This window comes from Podarcis muralis, chromosome 8, assembly GCF_964188315.1.
Source record: "Podarcis muralis chromosome 8, rPodMur119.hap1.1, whole genome shotgun sequence".
NCBI lineage: Eukaryota > Metazoa > Chordata > Lepidosauria > Squamata > Lacertidae > Podarcis > Podarcis muralis.
In genome coordinates, this window is record NC_135662.1 from 29,864,115 (window position 1) to 29,879,045 (window position 14,931).

At 39.7% G+C, this 14,931-nt stretch overlaps 2 protein-coding genes across 3 annotated transcripts in view; one reads left to right on the top strand and one right to left on the bottom strand.

Moving 5' to 3' along the window:
• The window catches only part of LOC114600479 (uncharacterized), a 27,556-nt gene extending 21,882 nt beyond the window's left edge, over window positions 1-5,674 (top strand). For both annotated transcript variants that reach the window (XM_028736630.2, XM_077932898.1), the window contains one exon: window positions 2,640-5,674. In XM_028736630.2, the coding sequence (XP_028592463.2) occupies window positions 2,640-2,807 (168 nt within the window). In that variant the 3' untranslated portion in view covers window positions 2,808-5,674. The remainder of the gene's footprint in view (window positions 1-2,639) is intronic.
• Window positions 2,579-14,931, bottom strand: part of ZBTB10 (zinc finger and BTB domain containing 10) — a 29,602-nt gene continuing 17,249 nt past the window's right edge. The window contains exons 3-5 of the mRNA XM_028736627.2: window positions 10,606-10,743; window positions 8,008-8,180; window positions 2,579-6,946 (exon numbers count right to left, since the gene is read on the bottom strand). Of these exons, the coding sequence (XP_028592460.2) occupies window positions 6,641-6,946; window positions 8,008-8,180; window positions 10,606-10,743 (617 nt within the window). The 3' untranslated portion in view covers window positions 2,579-6,640. The remainder of the gene's footprint in view (window positions 6,947-8,007; window positions 8,181-10,605; window positions 10,744-14,931) is intronic.

Below are 14,931 nucleotides of genomic sequence, written 5' to 3' on the forward strand. Positions count from 1 at the left end.
TGCCACAGCACCCGCTGTCCCTTACAACCCTAATGGGAACCCCACCTTCTCCCTTGGACTAAACTCCAATATATCAGCATATTGAATAGAAGCCTGTTTTCGAAGGAGCTGTCTTACTTCATTTCTACTTACAGGTTTTGATCCCCCTATCAATGGCAACTGAGAACCTGTTATTTGAAGAACTCTCTCAGCTCTAACACAAGTTTTAGCTCCCCTTAGCCATCTTTAATTTGTCCCTCAGGAGACAAAGGCATATGTATTTCCTTACTCAGAGAAAGCCCAACACCCCTCAAATGGCTGTTCAACAGAAAACATGCAAAATGTGGCCATCTATTCATATATCTCTCTGGCCCCAAAATGGTTTGTCAAGGAAGCACATCAAGTTTATAATAGCCACTTAGTCATGATGGTTCTGAGCCTGGAAGTTCCACAGAAAGGATGACACTCAGTACCAGATATTGGAAAAGACATGGGAGAAGCCTTCATGTCACAGAAGTGGCCATTCCAATGGTGGCTTCCCACTTCTGGAATACTCTCCCAGGCAACATGGTTGTCTGCTTTAAAGCCACCAGACAAAAACATTTTTAGCCAGGCCTTTGGCCATTAATTTGGCAGGTAACATTGTGGCTCATCCTTTTATGGCTCATCCTTTTAAGTGGGTTGGATAGTATTTATTCTTTTTATATATACCTTGCACGAGCACTTTAGGACTTGTTTTATTGCTTTTTTATTTAGTTGTAATATTCTTTTATCCTGTAAGTTGCTTTGAGACACTAAACTGTAAAAAGTGCCCAATATATATAGTTGTTGGCATCAGTATGCCTTGGAAGACAATGGAGGAGTGCACCTTTGGGGGTGAAGTCAAACCATTGGGAGAGGTTGTTGTTGTTGTTTAGTCGTGTCCGACTCTTCGTGACCCCATGGACCAGAGCACGCCAGGCACTCCTGTCTTCCACTGCCTCCCGCAGTTTGGTCGGACTCATGTTTGTAGCTTCGAGAACACTGTCCAACCATCTCGTCCTCTGTCGTGCCCTTCTCCTTGTGCCCTCCATCTTTCCCAACATCAGGGTCTTTTCCAGGGAGTCTTCTCTTCTCATGAGGTGGCCAAAGTATTGGAGCCTCAGCTTCAGGATCTGTTCTTCCAGTGAGCACTCAGGGCTGATTTCCTTAAGAATGGATGCGTTTCATCTTCTTGCAGTCCATGGGACTCTCAAGAGTCTCCTCCAGCACCATAATTCAAAAGCATCAGTTCTTTGGCGATCAGCCTTCTTTATGGTCCAGCTCTCACTTCCATACATCACTACTGGGGAAACCATGCCTTTAACTATACGGACCTTTGTCGGCAAGGTGATGTCTCTGCTTTTTAAGATGCTGTCTAGGTTTGCCATCGCCTTTCTCCCAAGGAGCAGGCGTCTTTTAATTTCGTGACTGAGGTACATATAGTAAATCATAAAAATAATGTCATTGTGCGGGCTTCCCAAAGGCATCTGGTACACCACTATGGGAAATAATGCTGCCTTACATGGACCTGCAAACGGAATCAGTTTTGAAGTATGTAAGCTAAACTTGGTTAAAACTCAGAAACCAGATAATCAACAGGACATCTAGGTGTTAGATGTATCAACGTCAGTGCTGTACCTAACTTTTCCATTCCCCATGATTAGGAAAATCTGGATAAAATTTAAGTGGCATAACTTATAGTCACAGAATTCAGCATTCCTTGATAAAGAATATTTACCTTTGTGAAGCGACTGTTAAGGCTTATTTTCCTGCTGATAGTTCCCTAGGTTAGCCTTACTGGCCTTGTTTGCAAGGAATCAAGACCTATGTCATTACACAGTAGAGCACGAGACCCTTAACACCAGGGTGATGGCTTCTAGTCCCACATTGGGCAAAGATTTCTGCACTGCAGGGGATTGGACTAGATAAGTGCCTCATTGTCCTTTCCAACTCTACAATTCTGCTCAATATGAGAAGTCTGACGCAAGTCTCTTCCCCCCTCCGGTTCACACCCTTATGTCACAAAGTTGTTGGGAGGCTAAAAGTTCTTTGGAGATATGTCCAAATTACTAACTCCATTGTTGGTAAGTTCTCTCCCACCCCAAAAGAAAATCTGAAGTCCGTAACTACAACAATGGCAATAAATTCCAGAGTTATAACTATGTTGTTTAGTAACAACTCTGGTAGTGTCTTAAAAAGGATCACATTTATTGTGGCCTAAGTTTTCAAAGGCGAGAGCAGTCTTCTTCAGATACACTGTATGCCACAAATTGGTGTTGTGTTTAAGGTGCCACATTGCAGTAAGTGACAAGATACTTAGTGGAGAGGAAGGCATGTGTCTCATGTGGAACCACCAATTACTTACCTGTAACGCTCTAGGAAGAACGCCATTTGGACTGACCACTCAATAAACATGATTGTGTAGTGCAATCTTGTGCAAGACTGTAAACATCCCCACCACCACCTTATGGGCTAGAACTACTGCATGTTTTTTGCAAAAGCAAACTTTTCAGTGAGTCAAATGCTCATCAACTGTTTTATACATATTTATATGCAGTCAGCAGTCAAAGATGAAGACTGATTTTTGAGCAGAGTTTTATTGCTGTTTCAAAATTAACATGTCTTTTCCCATTATCCAGATTGCTGAAAAGGAAAAGGAATTCAGTTTTCTGCACAGCCATGTTAACAGCTTGTCCTGTGACCTCAACAGTTTGCAATCTCAAGTCGATACGGCATCTATTCTGCAGAAAGAAAAATGGAAAGAATTCTCCAATATATTAACAGCAAACAGAGCATCAATGAGCTAACTCTGGGAAGCAGTCATTCTTTTCTGCTGTTACTTTAACTCATATTTGTAGAAGATTTGCTCAAATTGAAAAGCTGCATGTTGTGCCACTTGATAAATTTTGTTTAGGCCATATTCTTACAAAGATAATATTCAGATATGAATAAAAATAGACCTCAGTCGCAGTCTAAAAAGAAAGTAGTCATTAGCATATCCTCAGCTAATCAGAGAATGGCATCAAGGTATTTTTTAAAGCCCTTTGGGTTATTCAGTGACCAACATTCAACAAGTGGACAGGAAATGTTTTATGAATTCATTAGTCCTAAGTGAACAAATGGAATCTGCATTGTATCCTTATTGGCAGTAAGAACTTCCATTACCATTGTAAAATTAGAAACCCCCCTTCATCCAGATTATGATTCCACACTGAATTGCCTTAGACAAAGGGACAGCAGTTGATAAATTAATGACACCCTGCTCTAGAGGGAGAAAGCAAAAAGTTATATATCCAAGTTGTCTTCACATAATAGTTCCTGGAAAACATGTAAAATGGGGTAAAGGGGAGTTGCAGCTCTTGGGACACTAACTCTTCTGCAAATTTCAAATGACTCTGGAGAGGGTAGATTTCGTCAGGGTACTCAATGGAATTAATCTATACGCTGAATCAAATTCTTTCATTTTCTAGAGAAGCTGCAGAGGGTTAGTTTTAACCAGGCCTTTGGTTATGTGGCATGTGCTAACATATAACTGCACTGAGGGGAAGGAAGCATGGATGGCACCCTTTAGCAATGCTAGTTCTAGACTATATTCTACACAGGATCTTTCAACAGCACAAACAAGAATTGTATATATGTACCCACCATTTAGTGGCCATCAAAATTTTCTTCAAATGGCTTATAATCATGGACAAAGAAATACAAGACTTGAGTGTAACACCATGTACAAGAGCATAGAAATTTTAGAAAAAGTGGCCATTAGGTTATGTTTTAAGCACACGCATAGAATTTCAGGATACACAAACTTCTCTAACAAAAAGTGCTAATGACATACATGACTGAAAGGTGTTTAGCTTGTCTATTGTTAAACCAAGATGTCTATACATGATCACAGCCAAAAGGATTTGGAGGATTTGTACCTTACTCTAAACGTATAATCACTTTCCAGAAAGCAATTTAAAAATTAAAATTGACTTCAAAACAAAAAGTGTGAGAAGAACTGCTGCACTGGTTTATAAAAGTAGTAAGAAAACCTTTTTCAGAAGTCAAATGATCAGACATATTCTAAATGACTTTTTGATTAACATTTCACTTGACCAAGAGAATTATAGATTCTAGCATAGAGGTCTGAGATACTTAGGTTTTGGATGCTTATTCCAATAAAATGATCCTGACAATGTTAAGGAGACAGCGTATTTTGAAACAAGCAAAAACATAAGACAACATTTTGAGACACGCTAGTAAAAGACTTGACCAAAGATCCAAATAATTAATCTGAGGCCAACATAAGTTTAAATATGTCTACTGTAAAATTTTGTCCAAAAAAATATAACCCGAACAAAAAGCACAACAATTCTGTAGTGTACCAAGTGTATATTTCAATTTACTGTATGCAATCTAACAACAAATTTGGTCATAATTTACCAGATATACATAAATGATTTAAGTAGCAAAAGGAGATTCGGTTTCAAGAGAATAAGTAAAATACATTAAGAATGTAAAGCCAGGTCCAGTTTAAGCATTAAGTGAGTAGTATGCGCTAATAAAGCAGATTTAGGTGGATTTTGGATATATATATATATATATATATCTTTTTATATATATATAGATCTACCAATTGTAAACTATTTTAAGGGGAATAAATGGGGAGGAAGAATCTTTATACTATAACTTACATATTCACAGAGCAGAACATTTACTTAACGTTTAAAATACTTCCCATTCATATTATCTTTGCCCACTATTTTCTACTTTGGACCCCACCAGAATTACACATTACTCATTTCAGTCTAGAACGAGAATAAGATGTATTCAGTTTTTTAAAAGTAAAACGCAAGAGCTACCCATCTGTCAGGTTTACAGTGATGTGGATTCTACCAATGAAGGTTTTGGAGAGAAAAGGTTATACATTTTAATACCCATATAATCTCTGTTTCATCCTGCAGAAACAGTGTCTAACATTAAGCCATTGTTGTATTGAAAGAAGGGATAATAAAGCCGTCTCTTTAAATATATATATATATATATATCTACTTCAATCAGATGGAGCACCATTAAGATTCCATCTGTCAAAGCAATTAAGTTTACCACACAACTACCATAATTTAGTTATCAGATATAAAATAGGAAAATATACTCATTTTAAAGTTAAACTCAAATATGGTGACCCCTCAACTTATATAATACAGTACTATCACACTGGCCTAGCTATGTGTTATGGTAAATGCTGTGCATATTTATTCATTGTGACATAGAAATATACTGAATGCAGGTAGCATTCAGGTAGCTCACTTGCATTCAGGCTAGTTGAAATTGAGAATTCTAAGCATAAAAAGGTGCAATACCCTCCCTTCCCTCAGAAAAAGGCCTGAAATCATTGGTACAATATAACAAGTTTAGAAAAGATTTATGGCTACAAAAATTCAAGTTTCAATATCTCATCCAAAAACAGAAGCAAAGAGCATTGGGGATAAATAGCTCTAGCAGTTATACTAACAAATACCAATTTTTTTAAAAAAAAAAGTTCCAGCAAATTAAGCTGCCAATTAAAATGTAGTTTGGTATATAAAAGAACCCCCAAAATAGGAGAGAAGCAAAAGTTCATTTTGTGTTCACTTTAATGAAGAGCAATGGGGCACAAAAAAGAAAGAAAAATGACAGCCTCATGTCTAATTTTCCACATAACAAAAATAGACAAAAGCAGACAAATTGGGTTGAACTATTTAAACCAAAAGAAAAAAGAAAAAAGCCAATTACATTTACTTCTGTGACACTCCTCAGATTCTAGGACTCTATGCTTTGTGATGGACTGAGGTATACAGTAGTGAATAAAAATGATAGCCAATAGGAATAGTGCTAAGAAAACATAAATTAAAACATGGGTAGCCATGCCAGAAAGTGTCTAATATAAAGTTATTTAAGTGACAAGGAGAAATTTACTTCATTCCAATCACAATCCTCCTTGTAGCTTTAAGTCATTATTGTATTTTTGGTGAAAAGTAGCTTTATGCAAACCCAAGATATCAAAAACCAGAAAGTCAGTAAATTAAATATCAATGATTAAGTTCTCCAGGACTTGTCAGCTAAACCACATCCTGACAAAACTAAAAGACTTAGCTTCATGTCATCAAGATGCTGATATTTAAACCATTGAGGGGAAGGCAAGGGAGGTGCAGCAAAATCCCCTTTCAGGAAACATGAGCCGCTAGCCCAAATTAGCTGCATTTTGTTCACAAACTATGATTGGAATCTCAATGGAGTCAACTCCAAAGATTGCAATTTGCTTCATTCGTGTTAAAGAACACATGGATGTGTAACACAAGCACAGTTATTACTATGCTTGATTAGGACCCAAATAGCTATATCCTATAAATAATAAAAAATACATTTCTTTTGATAATTGACTGTAGATGTGAGGACTCTATAATTCAACCAAATGGCTGTATGCTTTACAGTCCTGTGCAAATATCTTTAAAAAATTAATAATCCTTTTTTTGCTATAAGGCTTTGACCCTACGATTTTCACAGCAACATAACTTCCATCCAGCCTGTACCATGTTTCCAAGCCTTCAGTCCAAAAATTCAACATGGTCAATCCATGTGACGTCCAAATAAAGCATCTTAAGAAGATCAAGCCACCTCAGTCTTCTAAAGGCACAGAGACTTCCCCAGATTCATCCCATCGAGTCTGGTCGTTCTGTTCTTCTACATCATCAGGCAGCTCTTCGTCAGCCTCCCCCACTTCATTTTCTTCAAACTCTTCATCTCTAGGAAAATCTGTGTCCTGTACCTGGTCTACTCCTTCTTGCCCTCCTGGTTGAGATTTATCTGCACAGTCAACGCAAACACCGTAACGTCGAGATCCATGTCTTATTCCAACACTGGCTGCTAGCATGAAAATCTTCTTACACACCATACATTTGTACTTTTTATCCTTTTTGTGAACCTGCACAAGAGGAATCAGTGTCAATAAGTCACTTATGTTTCATATCATTCACAATTTGCTTTGACCACTGCTATTAATCCAAATTATAGCTGCACACATTTTGTATTAACTCTTTCAAAGCATGAACTCAAACTATTAATAGTGGACCCAAAATGTTGAATTTCACAAGACGTCAGAAATACACCAGTGTTTCTGTAGTACAGTTAACGCACAACTTACGTACATTTAACATTCAAGCATTCAGCTTTAAGTGCCTGGCAATTTTTTAAAAAAAATATTTAAAAGGGGGAGGGTTTATGGGAAAAAGACTTTGACAATCTCACCCACCTTTGAACCCAATGTGCCTTGACTGTACATAATTTTGGCTTTGCGTATCATCCCCGGAACGTAACTCCCATGTAAGTTGAGAGCCGCCTCTATAACTACAATAGCTATTGTCATTGTTATATTAGATACCTAACTTAAACTACAAAAACACTTCTATTCCTTACTGAATCCAGAGTTTACGTTTAACTACGCTATTCCTGGGCAGTGATTTAGAACAGTGTCAAAACCAGAAAGCAACTTTCTGAAAATACAAGTAATTAAAACACAATTTTATTACAAGCAGAACAGTTTAGCTGTCTTATTGCCAGTCTGCACCAATATTACTTACTACAGCGAATGCTCAGACAGTTTTAGACAAGTAACACAAGCCTGAGCCTTCTTTCCAGCCCCACAGCTGCAGAGGAAGAAAGACAATTCCCTCTCCCCAACCCTGCATGACAACGCTATGACACTACTCTCTAAAACATTATGACAGGGCAATGACCTGAAAGTTCAAGGTCTCAGAAAGTGAATGTTGCAACTGTGCGTGAATTTGGCAGAAGTCTGCAACCCTAACCTCATTCACTGGGGAGTAAGCCCCACTGAATTCAACAGGAATTGCTTTTGAGTAGATATGGTTAGGATTACACTGTTAAACACATTAGATTGAAGAATTATAGACAAGGAAAAATTATTATCCACCACACCAAGCTCTCCTCAACAGTTCACTATAGTAATTTAAAGCTGTTACATACCAAGGAATGCCTTTTTACATGCTCTCTACGAGTAAATAGCTTTCCACAAATGTCACAGCTGAAAGATCTCACTCCTGTATGAATGAGCAAATGTCTCTTTAGTGTTCTTCTGTATTTGGCTACGTAGTTACAGTGTGGACACTTCAGTTTGTTCATGATTAAAGAAGAGTCACCTAAAAATCCAAACACAAACAAATTTAATAAGTAGCAATTTGACACTCATCAGTTGCTCATGTCCACTGATTCAACATGTCTTCCCAGAGTGCATCTAGTTGAAGACAGCCCTATAAACACAGAAGAATCATATACAATAAAATAGACATGGTGACCATACAAATATCAACCGATAATATAGCAACACACAAAAAGTGCTTCATGACCAATATGCAGATGTTACTGAAATCTTTTGTAGCTGAAGGTTATTATTATCATTATTCCTGTAGGAGAGCAGATGGGAAAGGAGTAAGTCAGAAGGCAGGGTCAAAATTCTTCAAGACCTATCCAGTAAAGAGAACCATCTCAAATTCAGCCTGAATATCTACCCTTAGGTAGAAAGTTGGGTTTCTCTGGAGCTCTCTGGCTTCTTTGCCTCTTCTCTTCTCCCCCTTATCTAAATAGAAGAGTTTCACACTTCAGGCCCTCTTTGTCCACCATCAATTCTGGATGCAATAACAACACTTGTTTTTTGGTGCCTCGGTGACACTGGAGATGGAGTTTATCCAACTTGATTACTAAGAGTCAGTATGAGTTTCTCAAAAACAAGTCACACCAGATGAGTCTCATTTCTTTTTCTTATACAGAGTGTTACAGGCTTGATGGATCAAGGGAATGCTTTGGACATAGTATATCTTGATTTCTGACAAAGTCCCCCATGATGTTCTTGCACATAATATCATGGTAAAATGGGCTATTAAGCCGATTTCTAGCTGGTTGACAGACTGAACCCAAAGAGTGCTCACTAATGATTCCTTATGAACCTGGGAAAAAAGGGGCAAGTGAGGTGTCACGGGGTTCTGTCCTGGGCCTGTTGTTGTTCAACATCTTTATAATTGACTCGAAGGAACTGAGAGGATGCTCATCAAATTTGCAGATGACAGTAAACTCTGAGGGGTAGCTAATGCTGCTGAAGACAGAATCAAGATTCAAGATGGCAACAGATTGGAGAACTGGACAGAAACTAACAAACTGAATTTCAGTAGGGACAAATGTAACATTCTGCACCTAGGCAGGAAGAACCAGGTGCACAAATATAAGGTGGGTGACACCTGGCTTACTAGCAGTACATGTGAAAAGGATCTAAGGGTCTTGGTGGACCACAAGCTTAACGTGAGTCAACAGTGTGATGCAGCAGCAAAAAAACCTGCTATTCTAGGCTGCAGCAACGGAAGTATAGAGTCCAGATCACGGCAAGTAACAGTCCCACTTTATTCTGCCTTGGTTAGACCACACATGGAATATTGTGTCCAGTTCTGGACACCACAAATTAAGAAGAATATTGACAAGCTGGAACGTGTGCAGAGGAGGGCAACCAAGATGATCAAGAGTTCTGGAAACCAAACCTTATGAGGAGCGGTTGAAGGAGTTGGGTATGTTTAGCCTGGAAAAGAGACTGAGAGGAGATGTGATAGCCATCTTCAAATATCTCAAGGGCTGCCACAAGAGTGAACAAGCAGGTTTTCTCCCGCACTGGAGGAGAGGACTTGAACCATTGGCTTCAAGTTACAAGAAAGAAGATTCCAACTAAACATCAGGAAGAATTTTCTGACAGTAAGAGCTGTTCGACAGTGGATCAGACTCCTTCCAGAGGTTGTGGACTGTGCTTCCTTGGAAGTTTTTAAGCACATGTTGCATGGCCATCTGTCATGGATGCTTTAGCCAAGATTCCTGCCTTGCAGGGGCTTGGACTAGATGGCCCTCAGGGTCCCTTTCAACTCTACAATTCTATGAACTTTGAGACTTAATGGTATCTATTGACCCTGTTTTAGTTCTGGTTTGCCTATCAGATGAAAGAGTACCAATGCAGTGCTCTTCCCTTGGGCTTTATCTGTACCTTCGTAAAAACTGAATGGAATATGTATATCAGGCGTGGCTGACCCTTTTCGGCCTGAGAGCTGCATTACACATGAATACCACATACATAGGGACACAACACACAGGCATATAGTCTCCAAGCTCACCATTGCTCCATCCCAGATCCTATAAGCAAGGGGAGATCTGCATCCCCACTGTCTCACTTGTCTGGGCAGAGACTGAAACCTTTCTACTCACCATTGGCCATCTCTTTCTGCTCTTTCACTATTAATCAATTATTATTGCAAATGTTAGCTGTTTCTGCAAGCAGTAACTACTCCCAAATATTATTGTGAGAGACCATATTTCAGAGCTGGTGGTCACCAGTGCCACCTAGTGACTTCAAATGGAGAACAAGATTAAAGCAACATTGTAGTTCATCAACAGACAGAAAAAAGTTCCCAAGTGCCATAGATACTGTCTATGAGCAAACAGTTTATGAGAAAGCTAATAGTAAGACAGTTATTTTGCTTCCTGGTGAAAGTTAGAAATCACAAATATAAGAAGAGTAATTGCATAGATACTTGCCATTTTCCCAGGTTTCTTTTGGCCAGGATTCAGGCAACAAACCATACTTGAAATCGTTTGAAGAACCTGGTAACAATCCAAACTTGAAATCACTTGAGATACCCGGAAACATTCCAAACTTGAAATCATTTGAGGTACCTGTTGAAAGATGTTATAGGGGAAAATTATATAAAAAATATTAAGTACACATGATTGCTTTATCTATACAGTAGCCTGTAAAGAATGCAGACATTTTTTTTAAAAATCTATCTTTGGCAGAAGCCACTGTGAAGTAGTGAGACTTGTATACTGCTGCACAGGCACAGTGGTCATGCACTGGCATTTAGCTAAGCCTGAGTACAAACCCTGCAACAAGTGAAGGTGGGTGGGTAGTGAAGCAAACTGTACATCACTGTCACTGGCTAGACAGATTTCTTTACCCGCTCAGAGGAACAGCCTGAGATCCTGTACTGGCACAATATTGTGGCAGGCAAGCACAGATTAATGCAAAACAAAAACAAAGTGACTTTCCACAATCCATTTTTTATGGTAGGGTTGCAAGGACAAAGAACTCCCTATAGCTTTTCATTTCTTACGTTTTCATGCTGTTCTTCCTCCCAAAGGCATGCCAGGTTGCATACAGGCAATCAAATAGAATAAAGACTCATAAAAATTGTAGCAAGTGAGGAAGTAGTAACAGTTTCGGAAGGACCTGCATTTACCCAACATTTCTCCCCCAAAGCTGGTAGCAGAAGAGGTGCTATCAAAAAGGATTTAAAAAATGGCAGGAACAACAGAAACTCTCCTGAAGTCCTCACCACACTAAGCACTTGTGGTTTTACATTACAGGCACACTATCAAATAAAACTGCTCAACAGTCATTCCCACCTACCACCTTCAAGAGAAAATCCAAGCAGCAAACAGACAGTAGATCTGCAACTGAAACTAATTCATCCTGGGAGATAAGTGAAAATCAGCCTCCACAGATGAACCTGGACCTAAACAGCCACACCTACTAAATGGTTGTGCAAAGGGAAAGGGGGTGCACTTGAACATTCAGCTAAAGTACCTGAAGTCATTTGTGCACAGCCCAATGAGCTGCATTTCAGGATCTAACCGCATTACCTACAGCCCAAGCAGTATCACTATAGTAAATACCTTCCCTCACCACAAGCTACTGTAAGCTTCCCACAATGCTCTCAGAAGTCAATGTACCTAGAACCAATCAGGATGCAGCAGACTACAACAGCATGGGAGCATCCTCTCTCCATATGCTGCTGCCCTAACATATTGGCACCAGCGTTCGAAACTCCCACTGTTCTCTAGGCACAGTTTGTGACACAGAATTTCATTAATGTTAGCAGTTTCTGAGCTCTGGGTGCAGTACTGCATCTAAGATGTCAGATTGAAACTGCCACTGCTGGAAGGAAAGGAGGACCTTTTTCTGCCTCCCCACTTCCAGCCACTCTGTGAAGACTGGAGAAGGGACCCTCACAAGAATATTAGGGGGACGGGTAGGGGAAGTATGGCTTTGTTTTTTGCAGTCTTCAGAGGAGGACTAGACCATGTGAAAAATGAACACAAGACTTTATCTGCAGTTCATTCATTTTCAGCTTTGCATTCTTGTTATAAAAAAGCGTGCTGAGACACTCTGTTATGGCGCCCATAACCTAGATTTAAGGTGCCATTTAGCTCCTAGCTTTCATATCTCTGTTTCTAACACCGATTGCTACTAGTAAGTGTCAATAAAAGTCTTACCATATATGAAATCCTCTTACTCCCACAGGCACATGAATACACCTACTTGACTTATTGGCCAGTACAAGTAAGATCCTGAGCAGAAAGCATAATTTTATGGTAAAGCTAATGCTCCACAAGTCAAAGTCCCAAGTTTGATTTCCATTGTCTCTGGCAACTGAGGCCTGTTCCAGGAACATTCAATACTGTATAATGGATTAGCTCTGCTTTCCTCGACTATTTCTATCAGCAATCTAAGCTTGTAACTGTCATTGTTAGCTACCCTGGGATGATTACCTACCCTGGGCTTCTTTTAGAGTATGGACAGGAGGAAATAGTAGTAGTAAGTAACAACTACATTTTAACCCTTTCATCCTGGCAACATCATTCCAATAACAATCATGCATGAGGATCCTGAGGTGCTGGTCTGGGGACTACAATTGACTACAATAGAGTATACTTCTATTCAATGGTAAACCAAATCAAGTGGGAAAATACTGTTAAAAGAGTAGACCCGCTTAAATCAATACTTAAGTCTTAGGTTCACCAATTTCAATGGCTTAATACTGCTCAGGCTCTATTGCAGCAGTGTACTTTTTTATATATAAAAAATGTTCATGTTATTGCATTCTCAGAGTTAATGCCACATGCAGTTTGGCCTTGAGAAGGAATAATGCCTCTTAAAGATGGTGCTTGCCATCCAAAGCTTTCATAAGTACTTATATTTTTAAAAAATCTGCTGCTGATTCATTAAGGCACTTTTAGTTGATTAAACTTTTGAAAATGATTAACACTGCAAGTCTAGATTTTACCCAAACAGTATAAATCAAAAGTTTCTGCCAACTTGAAATATATTTATTTTAGCCTTTCCAAGATTGATGCAACAATTCTTTAATAATTAAAAGAGCTACAGCAGATGGTATTTTGCTGCCGCAACAGTGACAGAAATACTTACCGTATATACTTGAGTATAAGCCGACCCAAATATAACCTGAGGCACCTAATTTTAGCACAAAAAACTGGGAAAACTTATTGACTCGAGTATAAGCCGGTTCACCACACCACAAACCTGGTGGTGGTGGCAGCAGCGGAGGAAGAACAAACAGCCCGAAAGGGCTGCTTTCGGGGCTGCTCGTTCCTCCTCTGCACCATCGACAGCAGCAAAGGAGCATAAAAAAATCGCTGAAAAATTCGACTTATACTCAAGTCTATACAGTATTTTATTGTCTTGCAATGAAGAAACCACAGGTCTTCAAATTGGCTCTTTGAAGTGCATGACCTGCAGTTTGCACACCAGTTGTCACCTATGTTGCTTCACTATGAGTACGCGCCTTGTAAGTCACTGGGCTGCCTGGATCTGCAAATGTAGGGGAAAGCATCTCCGTGCAATCATGTGAATATCCCACATCAAATTCACTGTCCCACAGGCTTACCAGATGAGATACAAGGCCACTAAAATTATTTATAAAAGCTAACAAAAACTCCTTAGAACAGTACCGTATTTTTCGCTCTATAACACGCACCTGACCATAACACGCACATCGTTTTTAGAGGAGGAAAACAAGGAAAAAAATTCTGAATGAAACAGTGGATGTATCATTTTTGTGCTTCATGCTGTGGCCACAGACATGTGATCTGATGGTGAATTTGCAAAGATCCTGAGGATCCATGCTTTTTAACCACATTTTTGCCCCATTGCAGCCCCAGGCGACAGTGGGTGTGTGATTTTTGGGGGGCAGGCTGCTATGTGATCTGATGGTGAATTTGGAGTGGCCCAATGCAAAGATCCTGAGGATCCATGTGGATCCATGCTTTGTAACTACATTTTAAGTGGGGAGTGAAGGAAAAACACAGAAGGGACAAGAGAGCGGTGTGCAGAGAAGCAGCTGGCTAAGAAAGCAGGAGAGGGATTTTACGGGAAGGAGGAAAGAAAGGCAAAAGTTTCCACAAACCGAAGCCAGCTTTCTCTCTCCTCCTGCATGTTTTCTGGCTGCCTGCGAGGAGCACGGAGAGGAATTAGAAGGAAAGACCTCTGCTTTCCCCTCTGCTTGCCTGGAGGGGAGGGGATTTGCCTGCTCTTTGTTCCGTTTGAGCAAACACAGCAACGAAACAGAGGAGGGTGGGCAGTAAGACCCTGAGGCAGAATGCAGGAAAGCAACCACTTCCTCTTTTCAGGTTTCCCTCTCCGACACAACGAACGATTGATTTTTGCTGATTTTTGTTCCTGCGCTCCCCTAATCGGCTCCAGGGACCCCCCACATTCGCTCCATAACATGCACAGACATTTCCCCTTCCTTTTTAGGAGAAAAAAATCTGCGTGTAATAGAGAGAAAAATACGTTAAGTTTCCAAGGTAGGATGGTTTAATTTGAGCCACAACCATCAGGAGGGAAATTGTGTCCAAGATACAAATCTTGACCAGGTAGCATTCTGTCTATAACAAAGGGATTATTCTTACATCCCTGTCTCCCCAGACACTCCCCCATTTATATAAATGAAACTCAGCAATATGCAACACCACACTCGTTTGCTATGGCAGGCAGGCATCAATTCTTTGAGGTTCAATCTAAGCCTGCTGAAATCCTCTATATCATATTGAAATCACTGAGGC